At 29.9% G+C, this 20,034-nt stretch overlaps 2 protein-coding genes across 7 annotated transcripts in view; one reads left to right on the top strand and one right to left on the bottom strand.

Annotated features, from left to right (window-relative positions):
* The window catches only part of LOC107453001 (sideroflexin-1), a 108,134-nt gene extending 98,863 nt beyond the window's left edge, over positions 1-9,271 (bottom strand). For 2 of the 4 annotated variants that reach the window (XR_015430425.1, XM_071187834.2), the window contains exon 1: positions 9,091-9,230. The gene's annotated coding sequence lies outside the window, so the exon portion shown is untranslated. Of the gene's footprint in view, positions 1-9,090 lie in introns of all 4 variants that reach the window. The other 2 variants (XM_043052512.3, XM_021147140.4) reach the window with 2 other exon arrangements.
* A 4,351-nt stretch (positions 9,272-13,622) lies between these two features.
* Positions 13,623-20,034, top strand: part of LOC107452997 (F-box/WD repeat-containing protein 1A) — a 103,740-nt gene continuing 97,328 nt past the window's right edge. For 2 of the 3 annotated variants that reach the window (XR_006226361.3, XM_087154998.1), the window contains exon 1: positions 13,630-13,862. Coding sequence is in view for 2 of the 3 variants with exons in the window: in XM_087154998.1 (XP_087011124.1) it covers positions 13,821-13,862 (42 nt within the window). In the remaining variant the exon portion in view is untranslated. Of the gene's footprint in view, positions 13,863-20,034 lie in introns of all 3 variants that reach the window. The other variant, XM_016069648.4, reaches the window with a different exon arrangement.

Raw genomic sequence — 20,034 nt, 5'->3', positions numbered from 1 at the left:
ACCGTTATGAAATGTGTAGATGGTGAAGAACTTGAGTTGATAAATATCGCTAACTTTAGCAACGTCGAAAAAGTTGTTAGAATCATAGCGTGGGTAGTGCGATATTTGAACTGTTTAAAGAAAGTTAAGCCGAATATGGACACTTTGACTGCAGAAGAGCTCCGAAATTCTGAAGATATACTAGTAAAGCTTACTCAAGCAAAATTCTTTGAAAGTGAGATACGAGCTCTCCAATCTAGTTTGCCTATTCCAGCTTCTTCTACTATTTTCAGTTTAGCTCCTTATCTTGATGAAAAAGGTATCCTGAGAATCACAGGAAGATTGGATGAAGGAGATTATTCTTTTGATGAGAAAAAGCCTATAATCATACCAAGACAGTCTAAATTTGCAGAGTTGCTTGTCAAGCGAGAACACGAAAATGTATTTCATTCTGGAGTAGAGAGCACTCTAGTACAAATTCGGAGAAGATTTTGGGTGCCTAAAGGAAGACAATTAGTAAAAAAGGTTGTCTCGAAATGTTTGATTTGTCGCAGATACACAGCCAAGCCTTCTACCCAAATGACTGGACAGCTTCCAAAAGATCGAATTAGTGAAACTCCTGCTTTTACCGTATGCGGAATTGATTTTGCCGGACCAATCTACATCAAGGGTGAAAATGGAATAAAGAAATCATATATAGCCTTGTTCACATGCGCAGTCACGAGAGCAATACATCTTGAATTAGTCACAGACATGTCTACTTCAAATTTTCTGCTCGCATTCAGAAGATTTCTCTCTAGAAGAGGTGGTTGTCATACAATCTACTCCGACAACGCCAAGACTTTTAAATGTACCGATAAAGAGTTTCAAAGATTATTTGATATTTTGGAAAATTCCGAGTTCAAAAACTTTCTTGCTGCTAAAAGAATATCCTGGAAATTCATCGTCCAACTTGCCCCTTGGTGGGGAGGATTTTATGAAAGATTAGTAAAAAGTGTCAAAGAGCCTCTAAAGAAAATACTTCGAAAAGCTCTCTTAAATTTTGAAGAGATGACCACTATATTGACTGAAATCGAAACCATCGTTAATCTTCGACCCTTGTCCGACGTCACTAACGAAATTGGTGAACCGGAAATTCTTACCCCATCACAATTTTTAACCCCTGGGAAAGAAAAGGCAGAGTATCCAGCCCATTTCATAGAAGCCATCCATAGAGAATCCACCAAAAAGATTCTAATAAAAGGAAAAGAATACCAAGCTACATTATTGGCTAATTTATGGAAGCGCTGGAAGGAGCGCTATTTGTTTAATTTGAGATCTGCACATAACTTTACTTCTCCTAACCAAACAAAATGTTTGAAAGTGGGAGATGTGGTTATGATGGAGGGCACCACAAAGTCAAAACTATTATGGGACATAGGTATTATAACAAAAGTATTTCAAGGGCGTGATGGACTTGTAAGATCTTGCCTTATTCGCAAATCCAACGGCGAATATAAACGCCCAGTACAACTTATTTATCCTTTAGAACTCAATGACTGAAATGAATAATGATAAACTTTAATAGTTTATGTTTCTATTTTTTATTTTCTTTCAAGTGAATATTTGCATCTCATTTCAAATTTATTTGCATTTAAATGTTATTTTTTTTAAATATGTTTATGTTATTTTTGTCTAATTTTTATGTTTAAAATTTTAGTGAACTCGGAGGAGTTCAAGTGGGGAGTGTTGAAGATTTATAATAACAGATGGCGCTGAGCGCAAACAACTTTTTTATTATTTTTTCTTCACTTCTTAAGTTTCAGTTTGGATTTAACCACTGAACCACAATGAAATAAAATCCTTTTTATTATTACAATTTGCGTAATTATTGTTGAATTCGACTCAACTTTTAAATCAGGTAAATACGAAAATTGATGTTTGATAATAAAATCGCGATTTTAAAAATTCATAAATACAAAACGCGATATTGGATTTTTAAATCTCATAAATAAGAATCATAATGTTCGATATTTAAATAGCATAGATAAGAATCGCAATGCGCAACTTTTAAATCAGGTAAATGCGAAAATCGATGATTGATATTAAAATCACGTGAATAAGAATCGAGATATTAGCAGAGTCAGGACTTGAGATTTCTAAAAGGCTTGTTTGTATTGTTTTTGTTTAGACACAATAAATAAAAATTTACAAGATTAATTGAATGAGCAAATAAATATTTTCACCGCAAATTCACCTGTATTTTTTTCTTTTTTTGTTTGCTTTTACGCCAGAATACAGGAAGCAGCAACGTCTGAATTGCGAAAATACGAGCTATCCGGCGGACGGATAAAAATACTGAAAATCTTATTTTCTGTGTGTAAAAGCGGAGAAAATAGCTAAAATAAGTAAAAATGCGGAAGGGTTAGAAGCAAGGACGTAGTTTGAATTTTCTGCTTATCTTTGAAAATCGTAAATAAATATAATTATTTTATTTCAACGACTGAATTTTCACAAAAAAGCGGGATATTTATAAAAAAAAAAAAAAAAAAAAAACGAAGCTTTTAGAGTATTGGAGTTTTTGATAAAAAGGCTGAAGTTCGAGAGGTAAAAGCGAAAAATCTCAGCCCTGTATAAAGGTCAACCAGTTTTATCCCAAGGAAATGATTTTTAGAGAAACTTCAGAGAGAGAAATGAGAACTTCAATACTTTCGCTCCGTGGAAAATTAAATTCCTCATAAAATATTTTAACTTGTTCAAAAAAAAAAAAAAATTAGCAGAAATTAGCAGAAAAAATGGAAAAATCAGAAGAAAAAAAAGCGAAATCCACGAATCCGCGGAAGAATCACATCCCTGAAGGTGGGCGGCATGTTCAGCCTTAAATTCAGTTTCATCACCAGAGGGCTCTATTATTCATGTTCTATTTTTTCTATTAATTTTGTTGTTCAGTGTGTGTGTGTGTAAACAAAGAGGAATAAAGTTAGATTTAGAAGTGCGTGCTGTTTCTTGTCTCGTCTCATCATATATAAGTTATTAAAAATAAAATTGAGAATCAAAAACAATTTGACAAGGTAAGATCATAGAACTATTGGCTACCATTTTAGTTTTACTTAAGCTAAAATATTTGCCTAAATTGTGGCAAAAAAGAATTGAAATCAATATTTAAAAATTAGCACTTCTATGTTATTCAATGTAATATAGACTAAATACTAGTTATAATATATCAAAATGTATGATCTAAAGTGTAGTAACCATATTTTTGAAAAAGCAGTTTTCAATAATTTTGGACAAATTTTTCAGTTTTTAATTAATAAAACCAAAATTTGTAAAATATTCTTCCAATTGATATTGACTAGGAATGTAACAAATAGTAATTCGACCGAATAGCTGAATATTCGGCGGAAAATATAAATATTTCTTTTAAAAAAAATCATCAACAAATATTTTTTAAAAAATAAGTTTAGTCAAGGGGTGCACAACCTGCGGCTCGCGGGCCAAATGCGGCCCTTCGACTACTGAAGTGCGGCCCGCGATAGCTTCTAAACACAATTAAAAAAAATTTTAAAAATGGCAATTTTTAATCGCACTTTTAAGTCATCACACACACAGTGACACAATCAATTTTAACAGATTCTTTAGTAGATGTACGTCTAACCCGATTTCTTTAAGCCGATTTTATCGTAAATATAAATGATTTTTTTAAACAGTTATTTCCGCTTTTCTGTGTGATTTCAAAAATCCCGAATTTTTATTACAATGCGAGTTTCAGATCGCAAATTTAAATAATCACTTTTTGTGCACTTTATTTGTGACGATTTCATCTCAAATTTAAGTGATTTTTTATCTTTTTTTTCAAAAATTTTTCTCGTCAGTTATTGCTATGCGTTCCCACGTATTATAAAAAATTCCAATTATGCATTTGACACGCTTTATTAGTGCTGAGTTCACAATAAATATATTTTTTCCCAATTATTTCTGTACTTTTCCACATGATTTTGATGATCCCGTTATTTAACTATGATGTTATTACGACACGTGATTGTTAATCGCGCAATTAAATAATCACTTTTTGATACGGTATTTTGGTAAAGTTTTATCGGAAATCCTAGTTATTTTTCCTTCGTTTTTATTTCTGCAACGAATATGATTTGGTCAAATGTGATTTGATCAAAAACCAAATATTCAGCAAAAAAAAAAAGAAGAAGAAAAAAATTGACTGAACGCCGTACACTTGGGGCCAAATAGCAAAATCTTTTAGCAGCATAGCAACACTGAAACTAAAATTTCAATGCTCAGAATAATATTTCCTGGAAAAACGTATTCATAAATTAACTCTAAAAAATAAGGCCAATCAAGAACGTTTTTGAAAATGTCGAAAAGCGAAACAGAGAACATAAAAATCAATCTTAATTTTTGAAAAAATTTTTAAAGCTGAACATCTCAGTTTTTCAATTACCAGAAAAAGTCAAGAAAAAAGAATTAAGTCAACAGAAATGCTATAAAAAATTACTGCGTTATAATGAAAACGTCTAAAAAAAGTTTTTTTTTATTTAAAGAAAATAAAAAGATAGAAAAAACGTTCCTAATTTTTTAAATTTAACTACTATTGCCGAAAATCTTATGCCGAAAATCTCACTTTAAATTTTTCTCCTAGCCATAATTTTAGAAAAAAGATTGCGATAGTTCAAAATAAAATTCAATGCTTATTTTGTTATCAAGTTGCAATGTTATTGCAACTTGAGAAATTCATAAAATGGCGGAAAACGTGAATTTTTAAACTGTTCACTGTTTGTAGTTTAGATTTCAATTTTTTGTTGCTTAAGTGATCTTTTCCGATAAAAGAAAGGAAAATGTTTACGATAAAAAAAATCTAATAATTAATAAAATAAAATAATAAAGTACATTACAAAATAAGCATTGAATTTTATTTTGAACTATCACAGTTTTGTTTTTATTTTAGGCCTTTGTTTAAAACCTATAAATTTTCTTCCATTAAATTTGAATTTATATTACTTATTTAATTTGAATTTATATTACTTAATTACGACTAAACGTTTTCCTACTTTCATTCTGTGGGCATTGCAGTTTGTATTTTTTATTTATTAGAATTTAATTCTAAAATTAGTTTTCGTATTGCATGACATGAAAAAAAAAATTTCTTTTCTTCAATGTTTATTTATTTTGATAAAAATGGCAAGCTTTTTGTTTTTTTGTAAAAAAAAAAGCATAAGTTTTTTTATATTTTTGAATGAATTCTAATAATGGAACACTATTAATTTATTGATATTACTCAGTTTCTTGATTAAAAAAATGGAACGCTAATGTTTAAATAAACATTACTACATTTTTCATTAACATGTCTAAATACATGTACAGCCCTTCGTTAGCCAACCTGCTGTGCAAATGGCCCTTCACTCAAAAAGGTTGTGCATCCCTAGTTTAGTCCATAAAATAATTAAAACTATAATAGAAGTATTTACGATAATAAAGATAGCTAGAACAAATTAGATATTAAAATAATTGAAATTATTTAAAATAAATAAAAAAAATTGTAAAGTTTAAGAAGAAATAAGAGAGATAATTCTCTTTCTTTCTTAAACTTTAATTCTCTTAAACTTTAATTCTCTTAAACTTTCTTTAACTCTTTAATTTTAATAATATTAAAAAAGAGATTATCCATAAAATATTAAAATTCTATCACAAACGCTCGTAAAAATGCAGAGCTATCATAAAAACGTTGCAATAAAAAAGTAGAAAAAAAATTACTGTATACTGTACAATTTTACCATATTTTTTAAATAGTAGATCGATAAAAAGGTAGAAAACTCTAGATGTAAACCAATACAAAAATCGTTCTTAATTTCTTTTTTAAAAAATTCAACGCTAAAAATCTTAATTTAACCTTTTCACCTTGCCATATTTTTAGAAAAGTCGGCCAGATATCCGAGCGGTTAGCGTGTCCAACTGTGAAGCCAATGGCTGCGGGTTCGAATATATTATGTCCTCTGTTGTGTGTGATGTGTGAATGTGGCCCATCCTATGAACGAGTATTTGTGGCTGTGTGTCGTGGGTAATGTTGCTCGCCTCCGTGACTTAAGTTCACAGGTGCCCACTGGGTAACGTTAAATGAGTAACACTTCCGGCATCTTCCCAGGTGAAAAACGAAAAGTTCAGTACCAGCCGTTAGAGAACAAAAAAATGAAAAATATTTTTAGAAAAAAAGCAACCATTAAAGTATAACGTTTAATTTAAAACGCTCTTTAAGAAATGCTGAGTCACAATTAAATCCCTGATTAAAAGAAAAGTTAATAAAGAAAGCAAAAGCGAAGTAGAAAAAAAATCTTCTTAGTTCTGAATTATAACTGCAACATTGTGAATCACAGTTTTGTATGCTGCCGGTTATTTGTCTTACCGCACAGAAAAAAAATTGACAATAAAAGAAAATCTATTAGAATAGCAGCATTAAATGTTGCCCTATAATGAATACAAAAAAATTCTTAAAACGAAGAATGCTGAAAAATTACGAAATTGACTTGCCTGAATATAACTAAGGAAAAAAAATAGCAATACAAAACTCATGGTTTGCTACAAACTAATCTAGTTTAAATTCTTCAAATTTCGCTCCATGCATTTGACTTTCAGAACATAAATTTACAAGTTTTAGAACTTAACAAGTCTGCAGGGTGTATAATCAAGTTTTTCAACAAATAATAAGCACCTTTTAAATACTTTTTAAGCACTTTTAAAAAAATATCTAAAGAATCTTACCAATTAAAATCACAATTAATTCTATCTTTATTAAATTAAATTAAAATAAAGGGAGATGGAAATTTTAAGATGAAACTTAGTGATTCTTTACTACTCTCTGGGGACCCACAGGAAAATACGCAAATTAGTGAATGATCCCAAAGTCGAGTTCAAGGATTCTGGAACTGATCTATAAACAATAGACCGAGAAAAGGTCATTAGTTTGCCAGTGACGAATATGATGGTGCTTCACCAACGATGAAACTAACAAGAGAAATAAAATTTTCCTTTACTTATAGAGAAAAAAATTGGCTATGTTTAGTTGGTTCCAGTGATTAGCAAAAATTAGAGAAATTTTTCAGTTCGATTTCAGTGGGTGGGAAATGAAGCCTGAAATTGAGAATCTGTTGCAAATTGCAGCAGAGTTGCTCATGAGAATGCAAGAATTCTTCCCACAGAATCCAGCTCAGTATACTCACATGCAGACCAGCAAGTAGTTCATCAAACATTTAAAATGATTGACGCTCTCATACGCTATGGATGGTATGCCAAAATGGATTGCAGTTGAATAAATTGTGAAAATGGTGAATAGAACAATGTGCAAACCACGCTTTTTGCGTAATTTTTGGCCAAAATTGATATGGTAAAAAAAAATAGTAAATAAAAAATTGCATTTTGGAAAAGAGAAATATAATCCCTTTCTAAAAACACTCAATGAAAAAAGTGCCTTTAAGGGCTTTTAAAAAATGAAAATCAAAAATAAGCACCTTTAAGTACTTTTTAAAAATGCTACGCACCCTGATCTGTGTAAAATATATATCTAATAAAATATAGTAACTTTATTTTAGTTAAATTTATTTAAATCCCTCCTAAAAAATAACTTAGCGGAAAAATATTTTTCCAAAAACTAATTTGCCAAATATTTGGCCAACCGAATATTCAGCAAAAGGGCTAAATATTTGTTACATCCCTACTACTGACAAAGAAATAGAATGTAGCATGAAATAGAATGAAGACATACTAAAATTACAACTAAAATTAAGTACTAATTTTATAACAAATTAATACAGATGGATTTATTTTACTACCCTTTATCGGTATGTTCGCAAAAATTGACCTGGAAAAATGGTACCCTCACAAAAATAGTCTTAGCAAAATTGGTACTTTGACAAAATTCTTCTCCGTAAAATCAACGCTTTCACACAAATTGCAATTATCCTAAGAAAACTTACATATTCCCAGAAAGAAGTAAAAAAGAAAAGAAAAAAAACAGGATCGCTAAATTTTCATTAAGCTTGTAGCCCTTTTGCAGAAAAATACAATAGGAATGCCAGGTTTTGTAAGAATCATACACACGTGCAAGTTTAATGATACATAACATTAACATATTTTAAATCTCATTCAGACTATTTAAAAATCGCCACTCATAATCACACATTATAAAAATCATATGTTGTGGTTCTCATAAATCAAAAGTCATACATTGCGATTCACATTCATGTGATTTAAAAGTCCCACATCATGATTCATATTCAGACAGTTGAAAAATCTCGTTTCGCGATTCATATTCCTGTGATTCGTAAACACTTGATTTAAAAGTCATGAATCTCATTTCATACTAGCACATTTTAAAAATCAAATTATACGTTGTGATTTTCTTCAAGCAATTCAAAAACCTTACATCACGATTCATATTAACAAAATTTAAAAATCACACGTTGTAAGTCTTCTTTTTGCAATTTGAAGATCACACATGCTATTCCTAATCACAAAATTTAAAAATAACAGATCATCACATGATTTAAAAATCACAAAATAATCACCAAGTCCTGGCCGGAAAAAAATTAACCAACAAGTTCAACTCAGATGGTATAACTACCATCAAGCAAACCTCCACACGTTTTTGTTTAAAAATATAAAAAAAATTGCTGATTTAAAATTTATTTTGCGCCTTAGCGATTGTAGTTGAATAGAAGATGATACAGAAATAATCCCTGACAGATTACAATCCGGAAATATCCCCTTTTAAAACCTTAGTATTATTGAACGGCACATATCAATATAATTTAATAAGAAAGTTTAAATAATTTTCTTCACAAAGTAATTTTCGTTAAATAATATTCTAGATGTATTAACCTAAAATAAAATTTCACACTTTTTCAGCATTTCATGTGAGATATAATTAGGTAAACATATTTACTTTTGTTTTTGTATCCCACCAAATACTATTTGATTTGACATGTAAAAATTAAAATTAGATCAGGGAAGGATTTTCCTATCCTAGTAAAATGCATAACTATAAAGAGAGTACCATATAACATCTTTAAGTTTTAATACGTTACGCATAGCATAAATTTTATTCTAAAATTAAAATAATTTACTTACCTAAAATTTATCGAGAAAAACCACTCAGGTCTGATTATCAACTGGTTAGATGAGCACACGTCTCAGGAACGTTAGCTTGTAATCTTTTCTTCCTCAGAATGGATGATGTTTTCAATAGAAATGTAAACAATAACAATCTCGAGCTCGGGACCTACTCTAGATCCGGTTAAAAAGTTTGTAGCTGCTTACTACATGTTATTCTGATAGGCGATGCTTTCGAACGGATAATTTTGTTTTCAATAAAAGAAATAAACTAGATAATTTCTGAGCTCAAATCTGCCATATTTCATAAGATATTAATGTTATTATGTAATTCTGGGGAGTTTGGAGTGAAAATTTGTTTTAGTTATTTTGTTATTTATTATTAAAAAAGGTGACATGGTTGCTAGATTTTGAATAACTCGCTTTTTTGGCAGTCTTGATTTGGCCTCTTTCCATTTGTTTATTACTGTTTGTTCGTATTGCAAGCTGTGCACCATCTTACGTTAGTGTTAACACTTTTAGTATTGTAAACAGTATTGTTAGCATTGTAAACATAAGTAATCAAATACATTGTTTGCAGGAATCTCAAAGCACAATGATGCCAAATGGCTTTAAAATACAACTGAAACAGTAACCCGGAAATTTAGGCAGTCCCGAGCTTGCAGCGCTGGTACTACGACAGCAGACGGTCCCGCAGTGGACTGATCGTTAAGACACGGTTCCCAGCAGATCACCGAAGTCAAGCATCACTGGCTGCGGTCAGTGTGTGGGTGGGTGACCACTTGGATCAGTTGTAGTGACCGAGGGTGTGCGGTATTGGTCCTCGTTAAACTGTGCTGCCCTACCGTAAAGTACTCGACTTCGCAAGCAGGTCGTCGGGCTACCGAAACAGGGGTGCCATCCCCTCTACAGAGGATCAAAATTGTGATGGCATGTCTTCGGATCATCCTCCGGGATGTTTCCCAGACCGTCGTCAATAGCCCATTGTGCAGCTCTAGTGCGACGTAAATTAACAACAATGACATGATATGCACGAGTTTATATGCTATACTTTTATAATTAAACATAATTGTTAATTTATTAAAATCAGGATTCCCAACTTATTGTTATCAAACAATATGTAGCTAAAAAAGTGTCGATATTTGCTTCACTATTTTTTAATAATGAAAGTTATAACTGAACTGTTTCAAATATTTATAATGTCCTTTATGTCAACTAGTAAAATATTTTTATTCGTCTAAAATGGTATTTTTAATGTTAGGACTAAATGGACAAGAAAAATTTTTTGAACGAAAATAATGCGTTCATTGCGTTGTTTGAAACTAATACCAAGAAAATTTCGAACTTATTTTTACAAAGAGAATGATGCGAAGTTTTCATATCTTTGCTTTGATATACTTGTTAGTACTTTTATATATAAACGTCCAAATGGGTTTTTATTCTGAAGATTTTTCATATACCTCTTATTTGTATTTATTTTTAACATATATTTCATTACAATGTTAAATAATTGATACACTAGCGTAAACAAGTGCAAACCGGTTTCAGCTACGTAAAAACAATAAAGCTTATTATAGTATCACCTGATAATTATAATTTTTAATGATTTATTTTTTGTATGTGAAGTTTTTTAGTTTATTTTTAAACATTATGACACATTATAGGTCTGAAATATTTTTGTGCCCCGGTTGCTTGCATGCTATGAAGATGACTCTGCCAATAAAACACAAATCTTCTTTCTTTAAACACTGCCTGCTTTTTTAAAACTATTTAATAAAATATTAATTCTGAACAAAAGTTCCGTTGTCGAATTAGACTGCATTCTTATTGTCCTACTAACACTTTAATCTTACTTTGTGATTTCAGTGCATTTTTTTTATAATATTAGGTGCAAGAAATGGTTAGAGGCCAGCAAAATTGTATCGTTACAGAATGTTGATACTGACAGACTGACTACACAACAGATGAAGATTGTGTTCAAGGCATTTTAAAATTGAGGATTATGTATCAGAAAAAATGCATTGACTTCTTCCTAGTGCAGTTCCAATGAAACAATATTGCATCTTTTTAATTTTATGTTACTTTATTTCACAAACTTGCTCAAATATTTATTTATTGTATAAAATGTATGCAATTTTATTTGTGTGATTTTTATTTTATTGAAAAGTATATTCTTAATATATAGCCAAAAAGAACTTTTTTTAGATAAGTTTAGTAAAGATAAAACAAATTCTGCAACAAGTGTCTTGTTTATTTCTTTAAAACTCTAAGTATAATTAAAATTTTTTATACATATCTATCACATTTCTTACATATATACACACATGGAAAAATTAACAAATCAAAAAAGTTTTTTTTTCAAGGGGAAATGAATTTTACTCAATTTTTTAAAGTTTTAATGAATTTTTATTTTTTTAATAAAAAGTACTTTTGTTAAATGAATATTTACTACTTTAAAATAAATTATAATTCTGATAAATTTGCGAACTGAAAAAAATTTAAACGCAAAATCGAATCCGATTATAATTAACGGCGAAAATATGAGTTCATTGAGTGAAAGTCAAATGATCTGCGCCCATTCTTCAATCGTTCTTGACGGTAGCTTTCCTGTATAACACCTTCAGCGCCCAAGTTGGGGAAAGATCGTTACGATTTAGCATTGATAGTATAGGAAGTTTCCCTTCTTTACGCGAAGCGTATAAGTTTTTTGGTATAACTCCGAGCAATTTTTTCAACAGGGCTACTTTTCGAAATTATTTGGTGAAAATTAAATTCTGGCCAAGCATTTCAAGTGCATGCGCAGTTGCTCAGCCGGTTGTACCCACAGACATTAAGTCACAAGTCCGGTTACCAATTCCTAAATTGACCAAATATCTTGCCAAGGTCGCTACCATAGAGTTGAAATAGTAGGTAGAGGAACCAAGTTCGCTTTATTCCTTCCGAAAAGACACGCCACAGATAGCAAGCAAAGAGTTACAATCACGTGACGGAAAGAGTGCAATACTTGGCGCAGTATCACAAATGTTGGCGCACTAAGTTTTTAAACAGCTTTATTTCGATATTACCGATGCGCAAATAATCGGAGCATTTGAAAGAGAGAGGAAAAATATTTTCGTTAATCACATTTCTTTAATATTATTAAATGGGTTTTTAAAACATGCGGAGTTTTTTTTTTCTTAACAAATAATTTTTAATTAAAGTACTGCCTTTATTAAAAAAAATTCAGTATTTCTCGTCTTGACCCTTAACACTATTCCTTAAAATTTATTCATTATATAAAAATAAAAAACGATATTCTGCATCACTTATATTTATTATATCTTATATCTTTTAGCCAGCTGCAAATTAAATATATACAATCTATACAAAGGTAAAAACAGTTGCAATTTTACAAGAAAGGTTCACGATTTTAAATCTTCGCACCACAGCCAGCTGTTAGCCTTGGCCGTCTGAGCAGTTTATTCCATACCAATGCATCACATGCGCTAATTTACTGCACTAATTTTCTCCTATACAACTTAGCCACTTCTATGTTATGTTTTCTAAATTTGTTGCACTAAATCAAACTAATTCTACGCTTTAATATACTAGTAAAATAAAGTATTTCCAATATAGCAACTATTTTTAGATAAAAAGAAGATAAACAAGTACTTAATGATTATATTAAATATACCTTAATTTATTTTGTAAATGGTACATAATTTGTATTAATTTTATGTATAGTAACAGAATTATATAATTTTATTAAAAATTAACACTAAAACTACTAAACACTATTTTATACTTAAATACTAAAAATATTTCATAGAATTTAATTATTCATCAAACATATAAGAATATACAAATAATTTGGTTTTTAAGCATTCCTATATAATTTTAAAAAATACAACTTCTTATGTACCATATTTTTTATTTAAATATATATATTTAAAGGAAACATTTTAGAACAAGATAAATATTGGGTTTTAGTAATCAAGAGGTAAAGATATACAAAATCTTCAGAATATACAGAAATGATATCGACATTTTAAGAGAACAAAAACAAAACCGAAAGTTTACTCAACTGTTCCTTGGCGCTAAAGTATCTCGCCAAGGAAGCCAACAAAGCTTTGCAGCTATTTCAGCTAAAAATAGAGTATATATTGAAATATATGTACTTAAACATTATAAGTTTAAAGTTTAAGAAACAATAAAAACTTATGTTAAATGCAAAAAAAGTGCGCAAAAACGAGCGTAATTGATTATTAAAGCAAATAAAACATGATTATCAGAGCATGACTGAGTATCAGAAAAATTTTAAAATCAATTTTAAAATAGAAAAAGTGAAAAAAAATGTCGCCCTTTCTTGTAAAAAGTTATCGGACAGTCCCTAGAAAACTTCTCCGTGCAGCAAAATGCTCAGGACTTCTGTACCATTCTTATTTCTGAATTAAAAAGACAGACAGTTAATTGCATCAGACGATCGCAATGCTAAACGAATGGACGGGAATCGAAGCGGTCTCAGTGAACGGCAAGTTTGGGCTACAGTCACGTGACTTTATAAAAAAATTAAATTTCATAATTAGAAGATGGCAATGTGTGAAACTAAGGTTAGCAGTAGAAGTTGAAGTTTTCGATGATTATAATCCTCAGTTTTTTTTTTTTTATTATTGTTATTGTTTTAAAATTTTTATCATATAAATTTACGGATATAACTTGGCTCCATAATTGCATTTAAGGCTTTTCAGTACTTGTTCATCATATTTCCTATGGAAACAACTGTGTCAGAAGACATGTCTACACAACCACAGGTTTGTTTTGATTCTGAATAAATTCAATTACTGTGTCCAAATCGAAATAATTTCATCTATATTTGTAATTATGAAATGATTTCTTATTTTAATATCTTTTTTTTTAATGTTTATTTTATTTCAGTTTTAAAAGCTATTCTTCATTAGTGTGCATCAGAAAATAGTTTCGATATTGTGTGGAGTATTATCAATTAAATATACTGTTTAATTTTTTGTGCCATTATCAGACATCCAAACTATATAAATTATCTATTTGGGAAGTGATTCACCAGAGTTCTCTTTGGGAATAAAAAAGGGCAGGGTGCTTCCTCACAGAAAAAGGCACTCACATAGTACTGTTAAAATGCATCAAAATGTGTAATACAGTTGAACCTCACTTACGCGCAACTGCTTAACGTGAAATATCTCTCTGAATGAAACACATGTTTGGTCCCGTGAGTAATCAATCAATAATTGTTGTTTCCTACATTTTTAACAAGAAATTTTCAACCTGATTACTTCTTAACATGAAAAGAAAGAGTACAACACAGATAATAAATAATTAGATATGGTAGTATAGTATAATATTAAAACATGACAGAGTTATTGTATTACTGTAATGAATGATGAATAAGATCACAATCATTCATTTTGAGGAATGCTATTCTGGGGGAGATATCCATATCGTGATCTGTGGCAGAATAATCGCCACTTACGGGCGACGGCTCGCGAGAAGCTTAAAAAAACATCTAAAAAAGGGACCAACTCGAAAGGTATAACTTGTAGCAACCCCCGGGCGATTGTAGTTGACGTGACAGATCATGATACATAAATATCCTCCTATTTCTATTTTCTTTCTTTATTGGAAGTAGTAGATAGGCAAATAAAATAGTCAAAACAAAATAGTTTAATAAAGTAGTTATATCTTTAGAGCTAATTTTAATTTTATTTAGTTTATAATAGAATTGTTTGCATACATCAATGTAGTACATAACATGTATTAATAGCACAAAATAAATTGTTTTCATGATGTATTGGAAAAAGCAAAATTGGTTAACATGAAGTAATATTGATAGTTACATTGATTTCGCATTAACAAGGTTCAACTATGTAATGTAATAACTTAATTTGATTCTCACAAATTTTTCAATTACTGTCTTATACTATTTTATGTCCAATTATTTCAAAAAGTAATTCTTACTCATTATCAAAATAAATGTAAAAATTGAAGCTCTTAAGAAATAATTTATGGCATGTTAAACGACAATCTCTATCGGTAAATTTTCTTCAGAAAACTACTTGGTAGTTTTTCAATTCCTGCAGCTGCTTCAAGTTGTTGCATATTTTGATGTATTGTGCACACACATACAGAATGACACTGTCGTAAAATGTTTTGGTTTAAATACGTGCCCCAGAAATGTCGAGCAATGTGATTTTCCGTAAAATCCGTGGCCTATTGTTTAATTTAAAATTAACAAGTAAAATCTGGGGTCTGTCCAGGGTAAATTTACTGTCATTAAGCGGTAGTTTCTCAAATTCAATTTTAGGAAAAACTGCAGTTTCTCAAATTCAATTTTAAGAAAATCGGTAGTTTCACAAAATACTTTAAACATATTTTCGAAAAATATTTAAATATTTTTGAAAATATTTGCATACTTTACCATATTTTTGTATTGATTTTATAATTTTTAAATTTCACAAATTATGTCTAAATTTTCACAAAATAGGTACCTCTAAAAAAAACCTAGACAGACCCCTGAAAATAACTAGTTCTAAAAAAAATTTAACTTTGATAATAATAAACTCAAATATAGATCAGCAGTTCAACACTGGTTATAGAATAAAATATTAGTCTATAGAAATCATAGCTCAAAAGTTACCACAATTATGTATAAATAGTACACCTTTCCCATATCCGGAACTTCAGCTAGTCTGGAAAATAGATTTTTCTGGATAATATGTCCTTAAGGTAAACAAACATCACTACATCCTTCTTCAACAAGAAATGACAAATAGACAATAATTAACGTCCTGTTCAATCAACAATGAATAAATCCATGTGGTTGCACTATTTTAGCAGCTTTTGTTACAGATTTTCTCATGGCTTTTAAAATCTCGATATTTTAATGTGATGCTATAACATACCAAAATTACCAAATAGCACATTTTAGTCAGCAATAATTCCTCGATCCACTGGTTTGTGTTGATTCCGCAGTGAATCTGTGTGGTTTTGGCGATCGTTTTTTCAGTAATTATTAAAACCGATTTTCACTTGGTTTTTAAAATCTCAATGTTTTCATACGATATTATTTCATTTGGCAAATTTGAAATTCTGCATTTCACGCTTAATTATTTACAATCTCATTTTTGTCAGTTATTGTTAGTGATTTTCACATTCGTTTCATAATGCTTCATTATCATACAGGGGAAATTTTGAATAGCGCATTTGTAAGATTACTTTTCGATGCACTCGATTTGTGACAATTTTATTGTCCAAGTGGTTTTGTTCATGGCCGGATTTACGTATAAGCTAAATAAGCTGTAGCTTGGGGCCCTGAGATGGTAAGGGGCCCCAGATCCCACTTTTTTCTTCTTTTTTTTAAAAGTTTTATTTGGAGCTGAGGCCCTCTGAAGCCCAAAATACATTTTTGTTAATCGTTTTTACATTGTCGGGTGCTTTTCAAATGTTTTTATTAAATCAACTTTGGTAGTGGTTAGGGGAAAACATGGAAGGTTTGCATAGTTTTTAATTCATCAGTTTCTTAATGTAATAAATTTCAATGTTAAAATTAATAATTATCTAAGAGCTTGTGATATTTGCCCCCTATTTACATCAATACTTTTTACTTAATTTATAAACTCTGTCAAATAAAAAAATATTTTTTATAAATAATTTTTTAAGAGCTGAAGAACTGGGTCAAACCCAGTTCTTTAGCCCAGTCTTAAACCTTCTTACTAAAGGGTAATTTGACCTACTTTGCTCTGATGGATGAGTATTTAAAGAGCCAACGAAGCAATAAGTAAGTGTCTAGAAAATTTGATAATTTTGTTTAAAGAAACTTCAAACCTAATAGCTATTTACTGATGAAAAGTGAGAAATCTGAAGCACCATTGTTAAAATGAATATTAAGGTTGATTCAGTAATTTGAACTATATGGAGAGAAATGTCTCTTTTATAAATTTATTTAGTTTTTCTTTCTTTTAATACTTTGTGATTTCTTTTTATTTATTTAAATGGCGGACCACTATTCAGTCCCCTATTTGACTGGCCTATCAGCCAAAATTCCTGATTTGGTCTATTCTGGATGAAATTGAGGTAACAGATGTGATATTATTCTAATTTTGCTTACTGCTAATAGACAGAAACAACATGTGATTATGCTTGATAGACCATTGAAATCAAGTGGTCATCAGCTAAACAAATGTTTAAATAAGAGAAGAAAAAAAAAGCCTCCTGTATGACCAAATTTTTCATGTTTCCCCTAAATATGAAATATGTTTAATTGGTAATATATTGCGTTCTCAAAATTCAATTATTTAGTTAGCTTATGATTTTATTGTTTATTGATCAGACTTGTTTCTATTTTTAAATCCTTGATTTTTGTTATTATGTATTTATAGTTAATAAGACTTAAATTGTTTAATTAATAACGCTCTTAAATTTTTAAATCAAAGTCAAAACAATTTCTTAAAATTATAAATCGAAACTTTTTATGAAATTTGGACAGCTTTGTTTTTATTTTAAACGTGTGCATTGAAAGTAAAATGCTATGTGAGGTAATGTAAAGTAATTTCTAATTGCTTACTATTTCTAAATTAATAATTTGGAAAGCACTTTTCTTTATAAAAGATTTGGTTATTTTATTTTGATTTAAAAAGTGTGGTATGAAATAATAATGTAATATTTTATGAATGCTTATTCTTTTTCTAACTTGTTCAACATTCAACATATTGTTTTTAGAAATATATATTCATTTAAAAAATACCATTTCTATTTAATTGGTATTTTATTTCAAATAATTTAATAAAGGAAACCGAAATATTATATAAGATATGATTTATAGTACGGATCTAAATAAACTGAGAGATTATAAAAAGCACTAACTGGAAGTTATAAATGTATTCATTCTGGTTATAAAAAGTACTAATTCTCGGAACCACTTTAACTCTCCCCGGAACACTGAAGTTCCATAGAACACAGTTTGGAATTGCTTCTATCATGAAAAAATTTACCAAATTTTACCACATTTACTACCGAACAGCATGGTAAAAAACTATATTTTTATTATGTTAATTTCACGAGAAGTCATAACCAACTCGCTCCGGAAAAAATTAACCTGTTTTTTGGTCCTCGCACAAATACCGTAAATGTTACTATATTCTAATAGTTTTGACTATACTTTTTTTTTCTCAGTGCGGTCAATACCATGGTTCACATTTCAGAAAAGGTACTGTATTGCCGCATGCAAACAGTTGTGTTTCTCTCAAAATTTCAGAGGATCTTCTATTTTGACACCTCAAAAAAAAAAATTTATTCGCAAAATTGAAGAAGAAAAAACTCGTATCTGATAGTTTTACATAAAGAACATATCCAGAAATTTTCAACAAAATCAAGAATGTCAAATATCCAAATTACTCTTTATTTATTAAATTTTTTAAGAAAATAGATATAAAAACCTGATAGGGAGTTGTGTATATTTGGGGCTGATGATTATGATATCTAACGCAGAACCGAGAGATCGTAGGTTCTATTCCAGCTGATGACAGTTTTTAGTCTTTATTCCTTAATACTGTAAAATGTTTTTCTTATTTTTTCTAATGTATGCATGTTAAAAAAAAACTATTAATTTAACTAATATTTAAAGAACTACAAGGCTGCATCTCTTGATCAATGTGCTCACCAACCTTCGTGGTTGCTTCTCATTAATCATTGCAGATTAAGAGGAAGAACGGTTTATTTCCATTTTTTTACGCAAATCGCCAATGAGTTACTACAGTAGAGAACCAATTATCCGGGATGCTCGGGACCATCGCTGTCCCGGATATCTGAATTTCCCGGTTTTCTGGATCGAACAAAAAGTGTCGTTAATCGATGTTTTATCGAACCCGAAGTACATGGAAAAAGTGTAATGCATAAAGTAAGAGAAAAAAGAAAGGTACTCCTAACTCTAAAAAGAAAAAAAAAATGGTAGAAATATAACATTTAAAAGAATAAAAAAATTTGTAAGTTTAGACAAGAAAATCAAGTTTAAAAAATACAAAATTCTCATATTTATTTTTTAAAAATAATTACAATTCCTAAGTTAAATAACATAAACAAAACCAATGATTAAATAATGCAATATATTTCATACCTAATTATATGGGGAGAAACGATAAAATAAAAGGAAAACTTATTAATCTAAATTAAAACACTTGAAAATTGTCGAACCGAAACGATAGTTAAAAAAGGCACTAGCATAAATATTAAAACCCGAAACAAGGCAAGATCAACGGAATTCAAAAAAAAAAAAAAACCTAATGATAAAATTTATGAATAAAAAGAATTAATTTATTGAGTGCGAAATTTATTGCGAAAAGAAAACAAATCAAACGTAGTGAAATCAGAAAAAAAAAACTGCAATCTGCTTCATAAAATAAACCTATGTTTAAATTAATAAACAATTCTCCTTTTATTTTATTTTTGTTGTTGATAAAAACAAGATTTTTAAATACAGCAGATGTGATTCCACACCAAGAAAAACTTGCAATTGATACCGCACCTCCAAAGAATGAGAATTTATTCAAAAGAAAAAGATTTTATTTTTATTAGTCGATGTCAAATAAATATATTTTTCTCTTTTCTTTTTCTGTTCACTGATATGCATGCAATGCATTTTCCCCACCCCCTCGTAAATCTAGCAGAAAACGAAATCAGCATGCCACACCCTTGAGTTTGATTGGCGGCCTAAAGGAAAAAATAAAACATTTCTCCCTTCCCTGCCTTCAAGGTCACGGAGGAAATGACGTTTCTCTGGGTAAACGGGGAAAAAAAATTCCCCTTCCTTACATTTTCCTCTACTCAACTTCAAGGATGAGTCCAATTTCCGCTTTTTTCGTTCTAGTTTAAAATCGTTCTAGTTTAAAAATGGCGGAAAAAATCGAGCAAAATTTTTCCCGGTTTTCTGGTTTCCCGGTTGTTGGATGCCGGATA

The sequence above is a fragment of the Parasteatoda tepidariorum genome, chromosome 11 (assembly GCF_982258835.1).
Source record: "Parasteatoda tepidariorum strain Cologne lab strain chromosome 11, Ptep-v5.0, whole genome shotgun sequence".
NCBI classification, from domain to species: domain Eukaryota; kingdom Metazoa; phylum Arthropoda; class Arachnida; order Araneae; family Theridiidae; genus Parasteatoda; species Parasteatoda tepidariorum.
This window is presented reverse-complemented; position numbering and strand designations above follow the sequence as displayed.